The sequence below is a fragment of the Triplophysa rosa genome, linkage group LG3 (assembly GCF_024868665.1).
Source record: "Triplophysa rosa linkage group LG3, Trosa_1v2, whole genome shotgun sequence".
NCBI classification, from domain to species: domain Eukaryota; kingdom Metazoa; phylum Chordata; class Actinopteri; order Cypriniformes; family Nemacheilidae; genus Triplophysa; species Triplophysa rosa.
The window spans coordinates 8,010,692-8,030,526 of record NC_079892.1 but is presented as its reverse complement, the minus strand read 5'-3'; the positions used below and the strand labels follow the sequence as shown (position 1 = coordinate 8,030,526).

The following is a 19,835-nucleotide window of genomic DNA, read 5'->3' as shown; positions in this document are numbered from 1 at the left end:
CCAAAGTAAATATTAGAGAAAAGTATACATAGCCTTGCAGATGTGAAAATTTCCTTTCATTCATGGCCACCGGGGATTTAAAGGTCTGTCCCACAGCCACTGTCTTTTATCCACTTTGATGTTTTCTTCTAAATTATGACCTTTTTTTTAATAAAGGTGGTTTTTTTTGTCTTTGTAATAATAACTGGCACTCACCAGAAACTGAAGCTAAACGCATGATTTAAAGAGGAAAAGACTGTTTGATGGCCTTTGGATGACCTGGATGTTGGAATAACATCATCACTCAGTAGTTTGACCCTTAACCACTGTACCACCTTCAACTGTCCCTATTTCAATCCATCAAAAACTGTGAAATGGAGTAGGCTATGTGAGCGAGACAGAGATTTGCATTGCCTCCCTCACAGATGCTCGGGACCATTAGCGACGCATTTGAAGATCCGCGCCAATTAGTCCCCACAGCCAAGATGAAAGGCCTGGCCTAAGGCAACGAACGCCAAGACCCTGTGAACAGCTGGGAGCTTCACAGAAGCATAATTTTGGCAGCAAGAGTTGGGGAGAGAGAACATTGTACTCTAATTATTCGCTCAAAATGAGTAGGTCCAAAAAAGCTGGAGGTAAATGTTTTAGATTTTACTCTATCTTTTTTTCAGTTACAACTGCCTCAGAAAATACATGTAAAAATGTATGTAAAGGTGCTGTGTGTAATTTTTTGGAGGATCTATTGACAGAAATGCAATATAATATACATAACCATGTCTTCAGAGGTGTATAAAGACCTTACACAATAAAGCGTTATGTTTTTATTACCTTAGAATGAGCTATTTCTATCTACGTACACTGTGGGTTCCCTTACGTGGAATTCACCATGTTGTTTCTACAGTAGCCCTGAACGGACAAACTGCTCTACAGAGCGCGTTTCGTAATTACGTTATCTCCTTCGGCAAAGAAGCTAAAACGTGACGACATTTTAGATCTGCGTCAGCCACCGTAGTGCTCTGAAAGGGAGGGGTGGAATGACCCATTGGCTGCAATTCGCAACCTCACTGCTAGATGCCACTAAATATCATACACTAGACCTTTAAAAATAAATAAATAATAAATACATTCTTGTTAAAACTTTATATAAAAATAAATTGTTTTCAAATTAATATATTCACAGATTTCAACTTCAAGTTTTAACTATGAAAGTAGTTAATAGGATTTGTGTGTCATATTCCATGCTCTCCAAAACCACATGATAGCTTTGTTTTCTTGTTTTGATTGTGAAACAGTTGCGTTTCTTAAAGACTGTGGTCCTTTCGCATAACTGAGTGAAATTTTTGTGAAAAATGTAAGAGCTTCCAAATGGTCTTCTCATTCTTCTGAATGACTACATGCTTTCGAATAAATGGAATTCAGCTGCACAGTATTGTGGGTTTTTAAGGTAGTTATTTAGACAATGTATGTGTAAATCTGTATTTTCATTTGCACTGGTGATTTTGACAATAACTTAAAAATATTCCGTGTACATTATAGCCTCTCATAAATGTGTCAAACACGAGGTGAATGAGTGATTTCCTTGAAATGAGAGATGTAGAATGTAAGGAATGTTTGCTCCTGTCAAAACATTTGCCACAAACCTCATTCAAAATAGCCTTGTTTTTCCAGAAAGGAATCCTTCCTGGCTTTGCCCATTGGGTGCTGGTGTTTTCCTGTCATTCTTTGGACTACCACTTCAATTCTTCCTGCACTGTGCCTGTGTGGAGCTTGTCAATCATTAAAGAAGAGATTTTTGTAATAAGGGCCTATTAGTCAAAGGTACTATAGACACAGAGATCTTTATTGAAATCCTCATATACTGTACATATTTTCTAAGGTTGGTCAACTGTTCCACTTTTATTTATGGGGAAAATGTTTTTATAAACCTGCATACTAAGCATACTAAGGATGATTCATAACAACAAACAGCATGCTTGAAAGGCCATAAGTATCTACTTGTCTTCTTTATTTCCTTCTACAATTACTGTAAGAACATGAAAATATTTCAGGAGATACTAAGAATATATGGCCTAAACAGTGTGAACACAAGGGTGCTACAGTATGAAGCATTAAAAAAGACAAAATAAAAATACGTTTAAGAATCATTGAAAGAACACACATTGAATAGAATAAACAATGCTGATATGTTTACTGCAATAAGAAAATCAAATGCTAACATTGGTACAGACGACCTACAGAAAATACACAACCATGCTGGATTTTTACAAGTCTTCAGTGTTAGCTTTTCTTCAGTTCTTCTCAGAATATATCTCAGATAAATACTGCCCACATAACGTCTAAAGCTCCATTAATATTTATTTATATTAATACTTATATTGCACAAGCCCAAAAATTGTAAATTTATTCGAGTGGATTGGTTGGGGAGGTCACAACGCATCATTTTGAAAACATTATGTAGATTGGACGGTCATATCAAAGGTTCAGTGCCACCGTAGAAATCATATCAAATTAGATTCGCACCCTCACCCCGCATCTTATTATATGAAAGCCTCGATACTGCACGTGGCGTGACCGATCCACCGACAGGATATTTATGTCTATGCGCATACTGCAAAAAAGTGGCCCCCGATTTAAAAAATAAGAAATATTACACATTCTCTATGACATCATAATAAGGAAAGATGAGACCACTTTGGCTTGTGAGCGAATAATGTTTTTTGTACCAAACATTTTGGTTTATTTCAGAATTATGCTGGAATAAAAAAGCAATATTCAGTAGCACACTGCAATTGATTCAACTGCACCTGAGATCCAAGGCATCAAATTTAAACAATATTGATCAAATTATAATATATATGATTGACTGTCACAATTCATGTTAAGCTGTAAAAAAGTTATGTTGAAAGCATTAAGTCTAGTTATGAGACAGTTTAAGATGAAATCAACGACAAATATTAATATGCCATAACATACAAGAAAGCATAGATCACGTCAAAACCACATTTAAAGAATTTATGATTTCCTAATTCAATTATCTAATATAAACAACTTCAAAAACTGCATTTATAACCAATCGACCAACACAACAGCTGTGAAAATAAATAAATTCTAATATATTTGGTATGTACAAGATCATACTTTCCAAAACTGTTGTTTTCAATATAATTCTTTACTTGAGTAAATAAGAAATTTCTCAATGTGGTCATGTCCGCCAAACAATAGCATAATTTTTTTTAAGGGCACTGCAGTCAAACATAGTAATACAAAGTATTTAATGCAAAATATTCAAACTGTGAGATTTAAGCTTGGGCCAATGATAGATCAGTCCTCCAGCAGTGCAGAGACTTGTGGTGTTGGCGCCCTCTGTTGATACGAGTGAGGCAGTGCAGGGACAGTTCAGGGAGGAATGGAGGGAAGTATTAAAGAAGAGGAAGGGAGAGTGAGAAGGTGGGAGGAGCTCTACTCATCACAGCCCAGCAGCTCCATTCGCAGGGTGATGCGTTCATGCCACTCCCACGGCAGCATCCGGACGAATCGTGAGACGAAAGGGGGTTCAAACACATTCTTTTTGTGCACATTGTTGTCACTGTTGCCGGGGAAAATCTGTAGGTGATGCAGAAAAAAAGACGGGGTGAGATAAGAACATGACAGATGGCTGGAAAAGGAACAAGTATAGATAGAGATGTGGGGTCAGTTGAAGGTATACGGGGGCGGAATCTGAAAGCATTATGCATGTGGTTTGTGAGTGATACTGTATGATTCATGTCACATGTGCGCTTGGTAAATGGATGTACATTGGATGTACTGTAACTGTTCTGTCTATATAAAGTCCTTCAAAAATATGTCCAACCAATGTAAGGTACATAAGCAAATCACAAAACCACTAAAAGCATAAAAATGTAATTTAGGTCAACAAGAAATGCTGTTTTGTTGCAATAATGTTATTTATTTAAAAAAATCCAAATGAAAAATGTAGGTTGAAGAGATTGATTTAATGTGATAGTAGTCTCGGTATGACAGGTGGTTCGACGGGATAGATGAGAGGTCTTGGTCTATCAATCAAAAACTAACTATTTAATCAGCGTAAAGCGGCCATAAGTCCCACCTACACGTGAGATTTGTGCCAGAGAGGCAAACGAAAACTTGAGAAACGTAAACAAAAACTCGAAAAGCGCAAATGAAAAATCTAGCAGCGAATTCAAAACTATTATTTGCAAAAACGAAACTTAGAAAATTGTTAAGAAAAATAGCAGTTTATTTGAAAATCATGTCACATTCTTGCAATTGAGTTTATTGTTTTCATTATCAAAGTGTTTTTTTTCTTTCTCATTGTATATTTTTGTTCGTTTTTTTTTTAGTTTGCGTTCATTTTTATTGACACAAAAGTAATCCCATAGGAATTCATATAAGGGTGAATTTTGACTTCATGTTGGCTTTAAATAATTAACCTTTAAAGTTTAGAAACAAACCTTATCTGTTTTTGTGTTTTCGTCTTTGACTATGGTCCAATACTTTCCGTCATCACTGTACGCAACTTTGAATGCCGAAACAAACTGCACATTTCCAAAGTCTTTGGCTCCTTGCGTGATTATTCCTGTGATGCGCTTTGGTCGGAGCAAGTCCACCTGATACACACAAAAAATAAAAACAAATATTTATGAGTGAATGATGGATTATTGTTTGCAAAAAAATTTAATTGGAGAGTTTAGAAAGCACCTATTTAAAGGATTTTCTAATGGATGAAATGGCTGTTACACCCCTGGTAATAAAAAAATTATATTAAAAAATTGTAAAAGAGTGTTCTTAAGCTACAGAATGTAAACGATATTCATTACTTATTGATAGACTTCCTTTTTTTTCTTTTATTGGAAGACACGAGTGCATTCATTTTTATAAATGCCTTGAAATGAATTAAATCAAGACATTTTTAACATTATCTACTTGTTTTGAACAGGACTGTAAATGAAACTCCTTCAATTTTTTCAGCCCTTAAAAGATTTTCTCACCTGCAGCCACTCGGAGCGGTCATTGGTGGCCGCTATCCAGGCATTAGTCTTGCCATGCTTGTCCAGTCGGGCGTAATGCGGGTGCCAGGTGAACGCCTCGATCCCCCAGGTGCGGAACGAGCTGGAAGCCGTTATCTGCCTGTCGTCGATCAGCCGTGACTTGACACCTAGCGGCTCGGAGCAACCTGTCGTGTTGAAATACACTGTGAAGTGAGATAACAGGAAGAGGAGGGGCGGGAACAGGAAGTGGGATGAAAAGCTTGTCAGCGTGATGGCACAAGCAGCACAACCACATCAGCACTGGTTTGTCCCAAAGCAGAGAGCGAGTTTTAAGCAGGTGAGCGACAAGATGTTATGCGTGATGGTGTGTGCTTGAAGCGCATGCAGGCGAGAACTGGCAGTGCGTGAAGTATGCATGGTGATGGACAGCCTGATAGAAACAGATGGATGGGTGAAGTGGGCAATGCGGTGAATTGAGGTATATGATGGTACATAACATTTTTACTATATTTATGCACGTACATATGACTCGTTGTTTCCTTGGGAACACAAAAAAAGATATTTTGACAAAAGTTTAAGTGGTTTTGTGTCCATATAATGGAAGTCAATGGGGGTCGATGTTGTTTGGTTATCAACGTTATTTAAAAGATCTTCTTTTGTGTTCTGCAGAAGAAAGAACGTCATACAGGTCTGAAATGTGGGTAAAAACAAAAAAAAGTGAACTATCCCTTTAAGGAGTGTTGTTGGGTCCATTGTGAAGTGGTGTTTACACACCAAGAAAAGTTCATCTTTCTTAGAACCCCTCCCCAAAAGTCTTAAATGTACCAAAAATGTACCAAGCACACACCACACAAATCAAACACTGCGATTCATCATTACTCTACGCATCCTAAAATTTGGACACGTGTGCTAAACAAGTCAAATGTCTGAGAGATTTAAGCTGAGAACATCTGGTGGCCGGAGTCCCAGATGGAAGAGATTTTCTCCGCCTTTTGACTTCCTTCCCACAGACAGAAATCCTCTGGTTTTTGACTCCATTGCATGAAAAAGATCAACATTACGGAACGACACTTCCCTATGCTTGCAGTACGTCATGTCATTTTTACTGGAGCTGTTTTAACCTGTTTTTGATGTCACAGAACTCTGTATACAATCATGGAGGGTAACAAATAGTTTTGGTCTTTACCATTGAGCTCACAGCCGACCAGCTCCATTCTCAACGTGCAGGCTTTGCGACACACAAGAGGAACGATTCGGATGTACTGAGCGATGATGGGAGGATCAAACAAATTGGTCTTCGTTCCATCGTTGTCCACGTTGCCAATAAAAGCCTGGAAAACAGACGATTCGTCAGTAACAATTAATCCTACATTACACAACTACTACAGGTCAATGTACAAGAATACAGCATAAAGATAATAGCAAGTTTACGGGAAAAAATACTTCTGCTTAAGAAAATTGTTTTAATTTTTTGTTTCAAAGTAAAAAAAATGATTGGGTATAGTAAGTGAAGTCTTACCATGTCTTTGCTTTGGCCTTCAGGTCTATACATTGTATACGTTCGCCCATCTAAGCTCGATGCCACTTTGAAGGCCTTGATAAACTCCGCCGTACCAATCCGACTTGCCCCCTGGGTAATGATGCCAGTAAACCGCATCTTTCTCTGCATATTGATCTAGATAAAGAAAAAATTATTTTTGTGGTGTAAATACTGACGGTAATTTAAATAACTGACTTTTGTGTTTAAACAAGTTGTTTATTATAAGATCTAATAATACTTCATACAACTTTCCCAGTTTATAATACACAGGTGTATTACAGGTGTTTATAATGCACAGGTGCTTTAGTTTTTCAAGTGATAGTGCACCCAAAAATGAACATTCTGTCATCATTTTCTCTTCCGCAGAACACAAAAAAGATATTTCGAAGAATGTTGTCAACTGGCACCCATTCACTTGCACTGGTTTTGTGTTCATACACTATGGGTGAATGGGTGCCAATGCTGTTTGGTTACCAACTTTCTTCAAAGTATCTTCTTTTGTGTTCAGCAGAAGAAAGACAGTCATACAGGTTTGAAATGACAATAGAGTGAGTAACAAAATTTTGGGGTGAACTATCACTTTACCCCCTGCTCCGGGGGTACGTGTGTTCACTACTCTCTGGATGGGTTAAATGCAGAGGTCACATTTCGTTGCCATGTACATGTGCAATGACAATAAATTGAATCTAAATCTAAATCTAAAAAAAAAAAAATCTTAATAGAGGTAGACTATTATACAGTAGCTCACCTGAATCCAGGGGTTCTTGTCATGTGTGGCAGAGGTCCAAGCATTAACAAGTCCCTTTTTATTCAGCCGGGCCAGCTCGGGCCCCCAGCGCTGCAGTCCCAGAAAGCCATAGTACACAGATGAGGCTGAGATCTGAGACTCGGCGATACCTCCACCTTCCATTCCCAGCAGAGAGATGCAGCCTGGGGACCAGAGCCAAACTTTAGCTGATATTCACACGCTCGGGAGACAAACAGTCGTATGAACAGATGGCTAAACAGTGTGATGACCACGTTGTTACAAAATTACAAATATTTGGAGGGAATCAAGAGCTGGTTGTGTGCAGCGTCCTGCTTACGCAGTTGGCAGTGCTTTCCAACATAGGGTGAGGGACATGTGCATGTGAAATCTCCATCCAGATCTCGACAGGAGCCTCCATTCTGACAAGGTTGGCCTGCGCAGTCATTCACATCTGGAAGGAACAAGTTATAAAGTTTCACGAAGGCTCGGGTCTGAGCAAAGTGATGGCACAATACACCCTATTTCAGTTCTACTGTAGTTTTCTTTGTGACCTTTAGGTGGCGCTCACTGGCAACATGCATAAGAACTTCAAAGCAAGGAGAAAATTAAAAGCAGAACGTTCAAAGAATTTTTAAATAATACACATATTCATTCTGCAAAATGTTTGCTATAAATTGAAAAAAAATGCAATACATTATTTCTGTTTATAACTTTAGTTACAAATTAAATTATCAAAGCTAACCAAAATAAAACACTTTTGAAAGTCTAAACACATTTTTATTGTATAAACAGTTTGCAAATTTCACAGTGAAAAAGGTTACTTAATATAAATATATTATTTAGGATATTACTATTATTGGTATTGTTGAGTACATTATAAGCACTTTGAATGTAATGTACATACTTTTAAACAAAAATATATAGATGATTTGTAAGTTTTTAACTGATAAAATGATAAAACAATACAATGCTGTGCAAAAAGCAATTCCTCTTTCAGGTGTCTAGTTCTTGGATGTAGAATCGGGGGCAAGGATGAACTTCTAAGGTTAAGCTATCCATGAACCATGTTGTATATTAACAGATGGAAATCGCATGATCTTTACAGTCATTCTTAAAGAGGAAAGCACCATCTGATCTCAGACCTGTTTAAATTCCTAATCCACTTATGACCGAGAGGGCCAAACCTGCTCCAACCCAAACATAAAAAGGTCAATGTGATGAGTCAGAGCGCTGCTGTATAGTGGACTCTTTGTATGTGTGCGCGTGTGAAAATGGGCTGAACTGCATTGCTGTGCACAGAGAACTACCATAAAATGAAAGAAAAATCAGTTTGACAAGACTCCAAACATTCCAGAAAAACTACCGGAAATCAGGGGGGATTATCTGGTGTGTACAGATGGTGTGATATGGCATGACTGCTAACAGCAGTCCAGCGTCAATACAAGGCTCAGACATAATAAAACACTTCCAGACCTCCTGAGGTCAGAGAGTGACATCTTCCTGTAAGGGTCACAATAACAGTCTGTGATGGACTGTCATGTTTTATGACCTACATACATTGTTAGGTAACAGAAATGAAAGCATAATGCTGCCTTAGTTTAGTATGCATTTATATTTTACATTTTTATGCATTTGGCAGACATTTTTTTCCAAAGCGACTTACAGTGCATTTAATTGTATACAGTTTTTTGTGTGTTCCTTGGGAATCGAACCAACTTTTGCATAGTTGAGCTACAGGAACAGACACTGTTTATATGCTGCAGGCATAATAATAATAATAATAAAAGAATTAGTCAAATCCTGATAATTTTTGTAAATAAAAGTTTTATATGGAGTACAGCAATCCATGCGACAGGACATTTGCAAAAAATATTCAAATATTATTATTACATTTGAAAAACCTTCGGTTTTGCTATTTCCTAATACTGTTTAATTATTAATCCCCTGGAAATTATTTAATATTAATATTTAGCCTATTTAAAATACCGTCTATAGAGGGATACAAAGCTGAACAGACTACCGATTGGCGTAAGCTGTTCCGGCCACATTCATCGCAATTCAGAATAAGACTGTAAATGCTAACGATTATTCCTAATGCTTTTGTTAAAAACTGATTCACTGTGACCCACAGACGGAGAAGCAATTCAACACAGTAGTGTATTGTATTACTCGGTGAACATCGATAGCTTGCTCCATAATGTGAAATGCAACCTTATGTCAGTTGCAACATCATCCTGATCAATGAACTAGAAGGTTAGCGGCTCTCCACATGCACATGACTGTCAAAATGGGGCATCCATGAAAAAAAAGAAAAGTTTGAAAAAGAATAAAAAGCTTTTGAGAACTTCCTGAGTTTTCAGCCTCAGTAATGTTGTCTTTTGATTATTGTGATCACAAACGCACAAATCGACATAGTCTTCCTTCAGCAGCTTTCTCATCGAGGGTAGAACCTGCAGGCTTTTGAGAAGATGCCAACAGGACACTTAGGCCGGCCATTTTTTTTTTAGAAATTTAGAAACAAGACCACTATTTATAGCTATGTGTTTAGGTAAAATTATCATTTTTGTTTCATTCTGTGAAATACTAACAATATTTCTTCCAATTTTTTTAATAAAACGTTTCTATTTGCATTCATGTGCAGAAAATGAAAACTGGAGAAACAGGTCAAAATAACAGAAAGGATGCTCTGTATTTTTTCAGATCTCAAATACTGCAAAGAAAACAAGTTCATATTCACTTTTAAGAAATATGTCAGTAATATTTCTACATGCATTTAGGAATTTTTTTTAATGTGATAACCTGGATTATTATCACAGTTTTCATGTGTCTGGTCATGCTGTCAGTCTTTCACATTGCTGTTGGATGACTTTATGTCACTCCTGAGGTTTGATTTTGTTGAATTGTGAGTGGTTGCTTTAGACGTCAGTCAGTTACCTGCAATGTGGACTAGACCTTCTGCTGTTAAGTCAAAAGTCTTTCTGTATGCCAGACTATTTTGAGATAACAGCTGTATGAATTGACTGGAATTAGAGCGGTTTTAGAACAGCTCTGAGGTAACCTAACAACCATTCGGTTCAGTTCCTTTGACTGTAATGAAAAAGAAGTGTGAGGAAAAAATACGCTAATTAAGGAAAAGGCCACAATTAGATAAAAATAAAGTGACAGAGGTGAGAAAACCATCTCGAATTCAGCAGAATAAAAAGAAATTACACTTTAGTGACAGAAAGGCATCTCGGCAACAACATGACAGTCAGTAAATGACAGCAGAAGTTTAGTTTTCGGGTGTACTATTCCTTTAAACAGCAGGTTTCTACTCCTTTCCATCACCGCAGTGAATGCGACCGCTACTCCGCCGCTTAAAAGCTTTTTGACACACATTTAACGGCCTCTTGCATGGCTTTCAGACTGATTTCATGCTGTCAGTGAAACATTTCTGCCAGCTGAGAGTCGTGAACGTGCGGACTTCATTTACTTTGCTTCCTCCACTTGCATTTTACCCCAGCAACAGGGCCAGTGTGTGTGACGGCGTGGGCGTGCTACGATAAAGATGGATTTTAATTTGTGCTGCCACTAAACTATACAGTGCGTGTGGCTTTTTCTGAGCTCCAATCTGACCGAGCATGATTTAGATCTATCTGAAGGATTGAGACTCTTAAACAGTCAATTCAAAGTCATCATCCTCGATTGTAACCACATTCTAACCACACTCGGAAGAAGCACCCGCAATCCTAAATAAAACCAGTCTAAACATCATAACCCTGCTATCAACCGGCACCAAAGCCATAAGGTCCACCATAATCAGTAAGAAAAAAAGGAAGTCTCTGCGGATGACTAAACGATGCTGACGTATAGCAATGTTCAATTACGTGGGGATTTCCAGTTTTATCCTTAGCTCTCCGATTAATTCCTTTACCACAAAACAGCAAGTTTACTTTATCAAGTCTGTGAAATACAGCATGACAAATGCAGTCTTTGAATAAACTACTGTGACAAAAATAAAAGCAGACCCCAATTTTCATCCTTAATACACATTTGTGTTTGGCAAACCGTAGGTGAAATTCAGACCATGTTCTTTTTTGTAACATAAATGCACAAAAAAAGTCAGAAAGCTTCCAAGTTTTCAAATATGTCTAGTTTTGCGCTTCTCAAATTATAGATTTGATGATGCAATATTGGACCCACCGGTAGGTCAGCAGGGGTGCCAGAGTATAAGAGGTTAAACTTATTTAAATAATAATTGTGGAACCAACTGCATTTTAGTATCAGCATATCTAGTGCAATTCTGGTAACAACCATGTCGCCGTTACTTTGTTTATAGTCTGTTTGTCTATCAACCAACAGCAGACGACTGCCAGCAGATACTGAAGCCGTTCTATGCTTGTTAACACATTCATCCATCAACATAGCGGAGTATCGGCCATCTGCCCTCATTACTTCCTGAGAGCTTCTGGGATTGACGTCGACACGGCACTTGGTGAAATTAGTCACACATTTATGAAGAGAACAGCTGCATGTGATTCTTTATCCTTACTGTTCAAAAACACACTTCTGATAAAGTGTTCCTGCAGTATCAAACCTTTTTCTACGAGATGCAAAACTTTATAAGCTAACATTCTTTTTTACATTCAAAAATTGAGTTTGGTTTGAATATAATGGTAACTGATTTATTGATGTGTTTCACTCACTGTTCTGGCAGTGGATTCCGTCGAAACCCGTGGCGCACTTGCAGACGTATTCGCTGAAGACGTCCCCTCGCCGAGAGCTGGAGATGATCTCACAGATGCCGTCATTTTTACAGGGGTTAGGGTTGCAGGGCCCTGAGATCAAAGGTCATATGACATCAGCCGGCTCTAGCAGATACAAGCAACCTTTGCACTTTTGGTGTACAACGCGACTGCTTTTTCTCACATGAATATATAATAACTGATAAGTATTTTACCAATCTCGGTCTCGTTGCAGACGTGTCCTGTGAAACCATCGGCGCAGATGCAGATGAAGGGATCTTTCCCTGCTCCCGTTACACATGTTCCTCCATTTAGACACACGTTTATCTCACAGTAGTCGGCTGGGAAAAAAACAACAGGATGTTATATTGACTTCTCAACAGAGCTCATTCATTAAACATGTCGGAAGAATTTCGGCACAAATCATTTGTAAAGCAGTTTAACATTTAAATCCATGTAACAATTTATGAAGGACCATTCCATTATATTAAATATCACCAGTACTTTTTGATGGGATTTTTTTTGGTTATAAATGACATGGATGTATTAGATGACAACACATTGTTTGCTCCAAAAAGGATGTGGATACTGGATACTTTGTTCATGTTTTTATTAGGACTGTCCGGCCAAAAAGACTCAAACTGCTGTCAATGCTGCAGCATTATATAAACCTACTGTAAATGTTTTTTTTGAGAAATACAACCACGTGGTCTATAGTTAAACAGTTCTGGAATGTTCATTGTATGTGGGACAGCAAAATACGGAAAAAAATCATGTTAAAAAAATACATGTTACCTAAAACATAGCCAAAACGAGACCTACAATGTAAAGAAACTCTTCGAGAAATAGTTCCAAACTGTATTGTGTTTGAAAACAAAAAGTATTAAAGGGATAGTTCACCCGAATATAAAAATTCTGTCAATTATTCATCCTCATGTCATTCAAAAATGGACTTTTTCTGCTCTTAAACACAAAAGAAGATATTTTGAGAAATGTCTCTGTGGTTTTGCATCTATACAATGGATCTCAATTGGAGTTAATGTTGTTTGGTTACAGCGTTCTTCAAAATATCATATGTTGTGTTCTGTAGAAGAAAGAAAGTCATACAGATGTGGAATGACACAAGGATGAGTAAATGATGACAGAATTTTTATTTTTGGGTGCGCTGTCCATTGAACTATACTGTTATTTTGCTGTCCACAATGAGGGTCGTACTAAATTGCACCTCCAACATCGTTTGATACCAAAATAAAGCTTCAAAAATTCAACCCTTCAATTTCTTCTGTGCTACCAGCATCTTTAAGGGTTAATTTTGGGGCCTCCTGTTATAGACTTTACATTGGCGACATGTGCTGAACTTTCCAAAGTCTGTGCTGGCTTCCCACAACCCTGTTTAAATGACACCTCCATGAGAGCCTCCCCGCATCGTTGTGTCCTCCCCTGGCGCCCATCCAAAATACCACAACAGAGACGCTCTGCAGTGTTTTTTCGAGGTGAATGCTAGTCAAAACGATAATTAGCGCTAGCTTCATGCGGCTCTACTGCAAGCTTCAACAGCTTGAACTTGTTTCTCACCAAGACTTTTGGTCTTCTCTAATCGCAACAAACGATGACGGCCTTCGCGCTCAGGGTCAGAATTTCTGGGATAATGATAACGGCTTGCTCTGCATAAACAGAAACCTTCTTATCCAAACGATTACCTTGTTTATTTGGAATGGAATGCATACTCCTTCAAACACTGTACCAGATTGTTGAAAGCACATTTGCCACAAAGAAACCAATTTGTCCTGAAAAATCGTTTCCCTTGGAATTGCCTCCCAACACACGCCAGGAACAAATTGTTCAACACCTCAAGTCAACCCATCCTTGACTGAAAACCCTACAGGGAAATGAAAGTGTCTCATTCTCATCACTGATAGCTTTAAAAATCCACAGTCAACAAAAATGTCTCGCTGAACGAAGAGATTGACAGCGGGAAGTGGTGCTTTGAAAGCAATTCATAGCGGATTAATAACTTTAAACACGCGTTTAGTCACATTTCTGCTTTTGTTAGAAACTACGCTATGAAAGGCCATTAGACAGAACTGAACGCTTCAGCTGAAATCACTTTGATGAAGTGAAACATCTGATCTGCGGTGCATCAGCTGAGCTTGCTTTTTGATCAGCAAAGCTCTGAAATGAAAGTGAGGGCAGATTATTCCCACGGGCTTTCGGATTGATGGCTTTAGGCACTCCGGTATATCATATGGTCTTTAAACATGTTAGGGCAAGCAACCGTTGGAGTGTTTGTCTCTCGCTCACAATTGAGGCACAAACAGGGACAAAGAGAGACGCAACCGATTTAGGGAGGAATTGAGTGCCCCCGAGTAAACAAAGTGGGGCACTGCAGAGCTAGATCTGAAAATGAGCAACTGCCAGCATTCTACCAGGCCAATCCCCAATATGGTAAAAACAATTCTCGCCAACTGACTCATGTGACTGCCCCGGTGCTGACGTTCCAGAAAATATGCAGGCTTACGTTTCGGGAACAACTCAAAGTAAACAGTTCAATAACAAACACGATACACTGGCTTGACATTGACAAATTAAGTGATGATGAAATTGCCCAGAGACCTGAAATGACCCACTTGTAACATCCGACTTTAATTCTTTCTAGAGCTTTTCAGCTTTAGTTATCAAACTTGCTAGATCCCCTTTTTCTCAGGTAAAGTTTCTAACCAAACCACACTTGTACTTTTCCATTGTAAATGATCAAAAACCTCTCAGACTTCAATGGAAAAACTTGTGACTGTAATTGTTCATGAGCTTTCCAGCTTTGTTCTGTACTTTAGCAGCCACTTATCAACGTCCTTGCAACAGCGATTCAGAACACACAAGTGATTGCTTAAAGGGATAGTTCACCTAAAAATGAAAATCTTTCATAATGTAGTACTCACACCATGTTATTCCAAACCTGTGTCATTTTCTTCTATAGAACACAAAAAAATATTTTGAAGAAATTTTGAACTAAACTAAACTATTCTCTTGAATGAAGTAACCAAACAACACTGGCCCCCATTGACCTCTATTGTGTGGACACAAAACCACTCAGAAATTTCTCAAATATCTTATTTTGTCTTCTACAAAAGAAAGAGTCATATACAGGTTAAGAATGACATGAGTTGACAAAAATGTTGTTTTTGGATACACTATATATTTTGGGTAAATGTTATCAATTGGCTATGAAAAGCCAGCTAGAAAACATTAGCAACAACTGAAAAAGCACCTAAATAACCACCAAGCATGTGCCTAGCAAATGTTTGGCAACAATCACGACAGCTTAGCAACCATGTAGCAACGAAAAAGTTACCGTGTTCAAACTACACAAGGTCTGTCAGATTTCAACTAAGCTAAAAAGAGCTTTGTCAAGCCAACAAAGTTTGACTTCACAAACTTTCCTTTTTATGATTATTGTTTACCAACAGAACACAGAGGAAACGCCCAAGCTAGGATAAAATGTAAAAATATAAAGAATTAACCTAATTCATAAATAAAAAAGAACAAATGAACTATAGAACTATCAAATTCAAATATAAAACAACTGCTTATTTTGTTTTTCTTTTCTTTTGTATCTGAACAGCATGTAAAAACTTGATCCGAATTATCTGTAATCTTATAACAATGATATTATAACTAATAACACATAAGGGTGGGGAAGGGCTTCTTGAAATGAGTCAGAGGTATGACAATCTGTTGAGTGGCGCATGCACCCTTGACAATCGTATTAGGAACAGGTGCAAAACAAAAACAACAGACTGTCGGACAACCCAAACACTATACACGTGCATGTCTATGCACGCAAACGCAGAATGCCTGTTTGACTTCAGGACATAATCTGTGTGCAGTAAAGGCAATGTGACAGGAAAGATTCGTAACTGTATTGTCATGCAATTCTGAGTCATAACTGTAGGTAATTCCCACGTGTAACTGAGTTTTATAGTTCTCTTATTCTTCACGACACTGTCCATAAGTGATTTGTAAAACAACGGCCATTAAAAAATATGAATGTACTGTATCATATAAAACACAACCACTTTTAAGCTTACACTAGTTGTTGATTTGTGCTACAACGCGTGTATATTTAGAAAGTGTTAGCGTGCCTTTTAAGACAGCTTTGGAACAGACTTTGCATCATAATGGCTTTAAGCCTTACGCTAAAAGCGTCTGGGATTTGTTACTATGGCTGGTGTGAATGCGTTACTGTCCAAATAAGTGTGTAGTGTGTATGAACGACAAGGGCATTTTCTGCATCAGTAGAATCAGATCCTGACATACCTCAGTCGTACCCCCGTAAAACACTCCCAGAACAACTGAATGCACTGAAGCATACAGCATCAAGATTTAGCAACTGAGGCCCACGAGCACCTCTGTGACGGTCAAATTAAAGCAAATGACCTGCAAAGATACGGTCATTACACACAAGAGGCATTGTATGTAGACCATAGTCTTTTTTTTAAAATATGTTGGCCGCATATAGATACTGTATATGCGAGTCTACATCTTAAGGTGAGGTTTCTGTAATACATGAGTTTCTCTTGAACACCATCTGTTAAAATAAACAACAAAGTCTAAAAATACACTCTGACGTACAGAGAAATAGCCATTCTCTAAGGCAACGCTAATAGGCTTATCTAACTTGGAAATGCCTAAACACATGGCATTATATTTGATGCATTTTAGCCGTGATATTCTTTCACAAGCTGGTGACAAAAGTTTGTCAAGAAGTGTTGGAACGAGGGAATCGTGATGTTAAAAAATTCAACACAGCAGATTGGAAAATGGAGCATCAGACGAGGGGCGAGAGAATTCATGAGAGGAATGCCATTTTGCGGTGGCTGTGAATGAAACATTGATTAAGTCTTATTGAAAATTAATCACCAGACGCAGCCCTTATTGGACCGGTATTAAAAGTGAAGTCATCAGGACAAATGAGCCCGTCCCCAGAGGGAAAGACCCTGTTGCCAGATGGCACAGGCCACGCGACAGCTTTTGAATGGCTCACGCTCTTTCAAAAGAGAGAGAGAGAGAGTAAAAAGCGCTAGCCTGTGTGGTCACTAAAATTAGTGTTTACACCCTCAGCTGACCTAAGAGTTTGTTTTTTGCATTAAAAGAAATCTGTATTTTCTTATTTCAGATTTTGCTCAAGATTTTGATTGATGGGAGCTTCCACCCAAAGCCGTTTATCTTTGCAAATCTATAAGTGTGACAAACATTTCTGGACTCTTAAAGGGGCAGTTAACCCCAAAATGACATTTCTGCTATCATTTAATCAAACGCATGTTTTCTCAAACCTGTATTTACTTTTCTACGTCAAGCGTAAACTGAGATTTTTGGTGACATGTTTATGACGCTCTTTTTTATAGAATGACAGTAAATGTGCCAAGTTGTATTGTATGTGAAATAAAATGAGAAAAGAAGGTCATCTGTGAATGTCTTGCTTTCACATAAAGACAGTATGACCTCGGAAGACTTCTTCATAGTGCTTTCTGGAGCATGAAAGCCTGTGGTCACCTTTTTTTTCATTGAACTGAAATCTTCTCAGTTTGTGCTTCAAGGAAGAATTTTGTGTAAACTTTTGCTTTCACCCTATCTAAACGTCACCGGTTGACAATTTTAATCACTTGAGGTGCGAAAAAAGGGAACAACAACCAATGCCCTTTAAATTATATAGAAAGGTGCTTTGACATGGAGAACTAAAACTTACACTAACCACAAATCAAACTGTAGTCAAACTCAGTAAGGAAGAGGGTAGGGCTGCAACAACTAATCGATAAAATCGATAATAATCGATAATGAAATTCGTCGTCAACGAATTTCATTATCGATTAGTTGGTCTGTGACGTCACTTGCGAGCTGCGCAGTTATAAATCAAGCACGGGCGTCTTCTTCCCTTTTAAAATGACCGTTTTAGATGTGTCTCTCCGTGCAGCATGAGCTGCGCAGTTTTAAAGTCAGACGTGTTATGCATGCATCTCTTCAAGCTGCGCAGTTTTAAAGTTTAACGGGGAGAGGTGTTTTAAATGACAAAATTAAAGATTATATTAGTAAAACCCAATTTGTGGCGTTTGTACTTTGCAAAGTACATAATAGGCTAAATACCCTGATTTGGTGGTTTATTTAGTTCAGAGGTGGGAAGTAAGTACACTTTTTGAGTATCTGTACTTAAGTATTACTTTTTCTGTTTACTTTTTACTGTACTTCACTACATTTGAATGACAAACATCTCACATTTCATGGCACAAAAAAATGATTTCCTTGGCCGACCCTCCCCTCGCTCCCACGTTTGGGAGAGACTATTGTCAGTTGCTTCTAATATGACACACATGAATCAACTCACCAGGTGTGTTAGTTATGGAGACATTCACAACATTTTGGGAGAAGGCTAATGAGTTCAGTTGTGTATACTTTTCCCATATATGATTTAGTTATTATAAGCAAAAGATGTAATTACATTTTTATCCGAATAATCGAAAAAATAATCGTCCAACTAATCGATTATCAAAATAATCGTTAGTTGCAGCCCTAGAAGAGGGTGTTTAAGACTTTATCCAAACCTGTTTTGCTGAATTGGTCATTAGTGGCAGGAAATGCCCAGGCCTCATTGGGCTGCATGTTATTTAAGTGGCCACATTCATGGGAAGTGACTCAGTCATTTGGTCCTGGAGCCGCACCTACAGACTCTAGCCAGTTCAAGGCCTGAGGCGCAGTCTTACATGGGGACCAAATTGATCAAATAATTCATCCAAACAATAACTATTTAAAGAGTAAAAGCTTGCTGTACGAAAGTGGTCAGCGCAGTAGGAAACCAACTTAGATATGAGGCCCAAAAGCTTTAGATTAAACAAAAAAAGGACACGAGTTGCCAAAAGGTTGGAAGAAAACTGCTGTGCACTGAGATGTAATAATGCCCATAACCATGCAGCATTGGCATCTGTCCAAACCTTTATGCCAATTTAATGGAATAAAAATCAGGACATAATGTTTTGTATAAATCTATATAAGAACTGAAGGACAAAGCAAACAACCCGAGGCGTTTAACGCAAGTATGGACATGCATAATAAAAAATATATATTTAAGAGAGACATTAAAATTTCCAAAAGGACAACTAAGAGGTTTATCAAAAGACAGTGTTACGCAAAAACGTCATTCAATGTAAAACGTTAGACGTAGCGTGAAACGACGTTTACTTTAAAATCAAGTGTTGTAATGTTGAGAGAGCTCTGTTTAATGCATTGTCAATTAATCAGATAAATAAGAACTGTAGACTTGCTTTGTTTACAAATGTTAGTTTCACCACGCATTCTCTAGCGCTCAACGCACAGAGGAAAGATAAACACTTACCACTCGCCGTGGGGATCGCAACAACCAGAAAACAAACCGTAAAAAGTTGCAAACTAAAAACCAAGCTTGGAAAAGTTCTCATGGTGCCAAAACGCAGCTCTCCCGATCACTTCGAACGTCTCAAGGGTCGTTCGGTAAGTATCCGATCGCCGTTATGACTACGGGCAAGATTAGAGGCATGAGGGGACAATATGTGCGCCCCCACGTGTATCTCTGCTCCCATCCAATTACATCCTGTTTTTACAACATGGCCCCGCCCACGCCCCGCCCTCGGGCAGTGATTAGGGATCGAGCGAATAACTGCGCGCTTCTAGAGTGTTTTGATACAGTAAACAAACCAGCTATGGCAAACATTTGGTGAATTCGGCCATTTGTGTTAAAGCTGGGTAATTTTTGCACACGGCGCCTGTTCCCTATAGAAGTCAAAACTGTTTATTCAAACACTCCAACTTGGGTG

General features: G+C 38.2%; 1 protein-coding gene across 2 annotated transcripts; it reads right to left on the bottom strand.

Moving 5' to 3' along the window:
• Nucleotides 1–1,808: 1,808 nt before the first annotated feature.
• On the bottom strand, nt 1,809–19,600 carry mfge8b (milk fat globule EGF and factor V/VIII domain containing b). Of its 2 annotated transcripts, none has more exons than XM_057330016.1 (10): nt 19,379–19,600; nt 12,213–12,338; nt 11,959–12,090; nt 7,611–7,724; nt 7,274–7,455; nt 6,505–6,660; nt 6,172–6,316; nt 4,986–5,188; nt 4,449–4,604; nt 1,809–3,582 (listed from the first exon to the last, which is right to left on the bottom strand). In XM_057330016.1, exons 1-10 carry the CDS (start codon nt 19,458–19,460, stop codon nt 3,439–3,441), a joined length of 1,440 nt encoding a protein of 479 aa, XP_057185999.1. In that variant the 5' UTR covers nt 19,461–19,600; the 3' UTR covers nt 1,809–3,438. The 2 variants fall into 2 exon arrangements, with proteins under 2 accessions (XP_057185999.1, XP_057186000.1); XM_057330017.1 differs by having other exon boundaries at nt 4,986–5,170; nt 19,379–19,598.
• Nucleotides 19,601–19,835: the final 235 nt, after the last annotated feature.

Coding starts and splice junctions, on each gene's coding strand:
- mfge8b (XM_057330016.1), bottom strand. CDS start 19,460: ATGAGAACTTTTCCAAGCTTGGTTTTTAGTTTGCAACTTTTTACGGTT. Junction 7,725..11,958: donor CGGAATCCACTGCCAGAACA/GTGAGTGAAACA, acceptor TGTTCCTTCCAG/ATGTGAATGACTGCGCAGGC. Junction 4,605..4,985: donor ACCGCTCCGAGTGGCTGCAG/GTGAGAAAATCT, acceptor TGTGTGTATCAG/GTGGACTTGCTCCGACCAAA.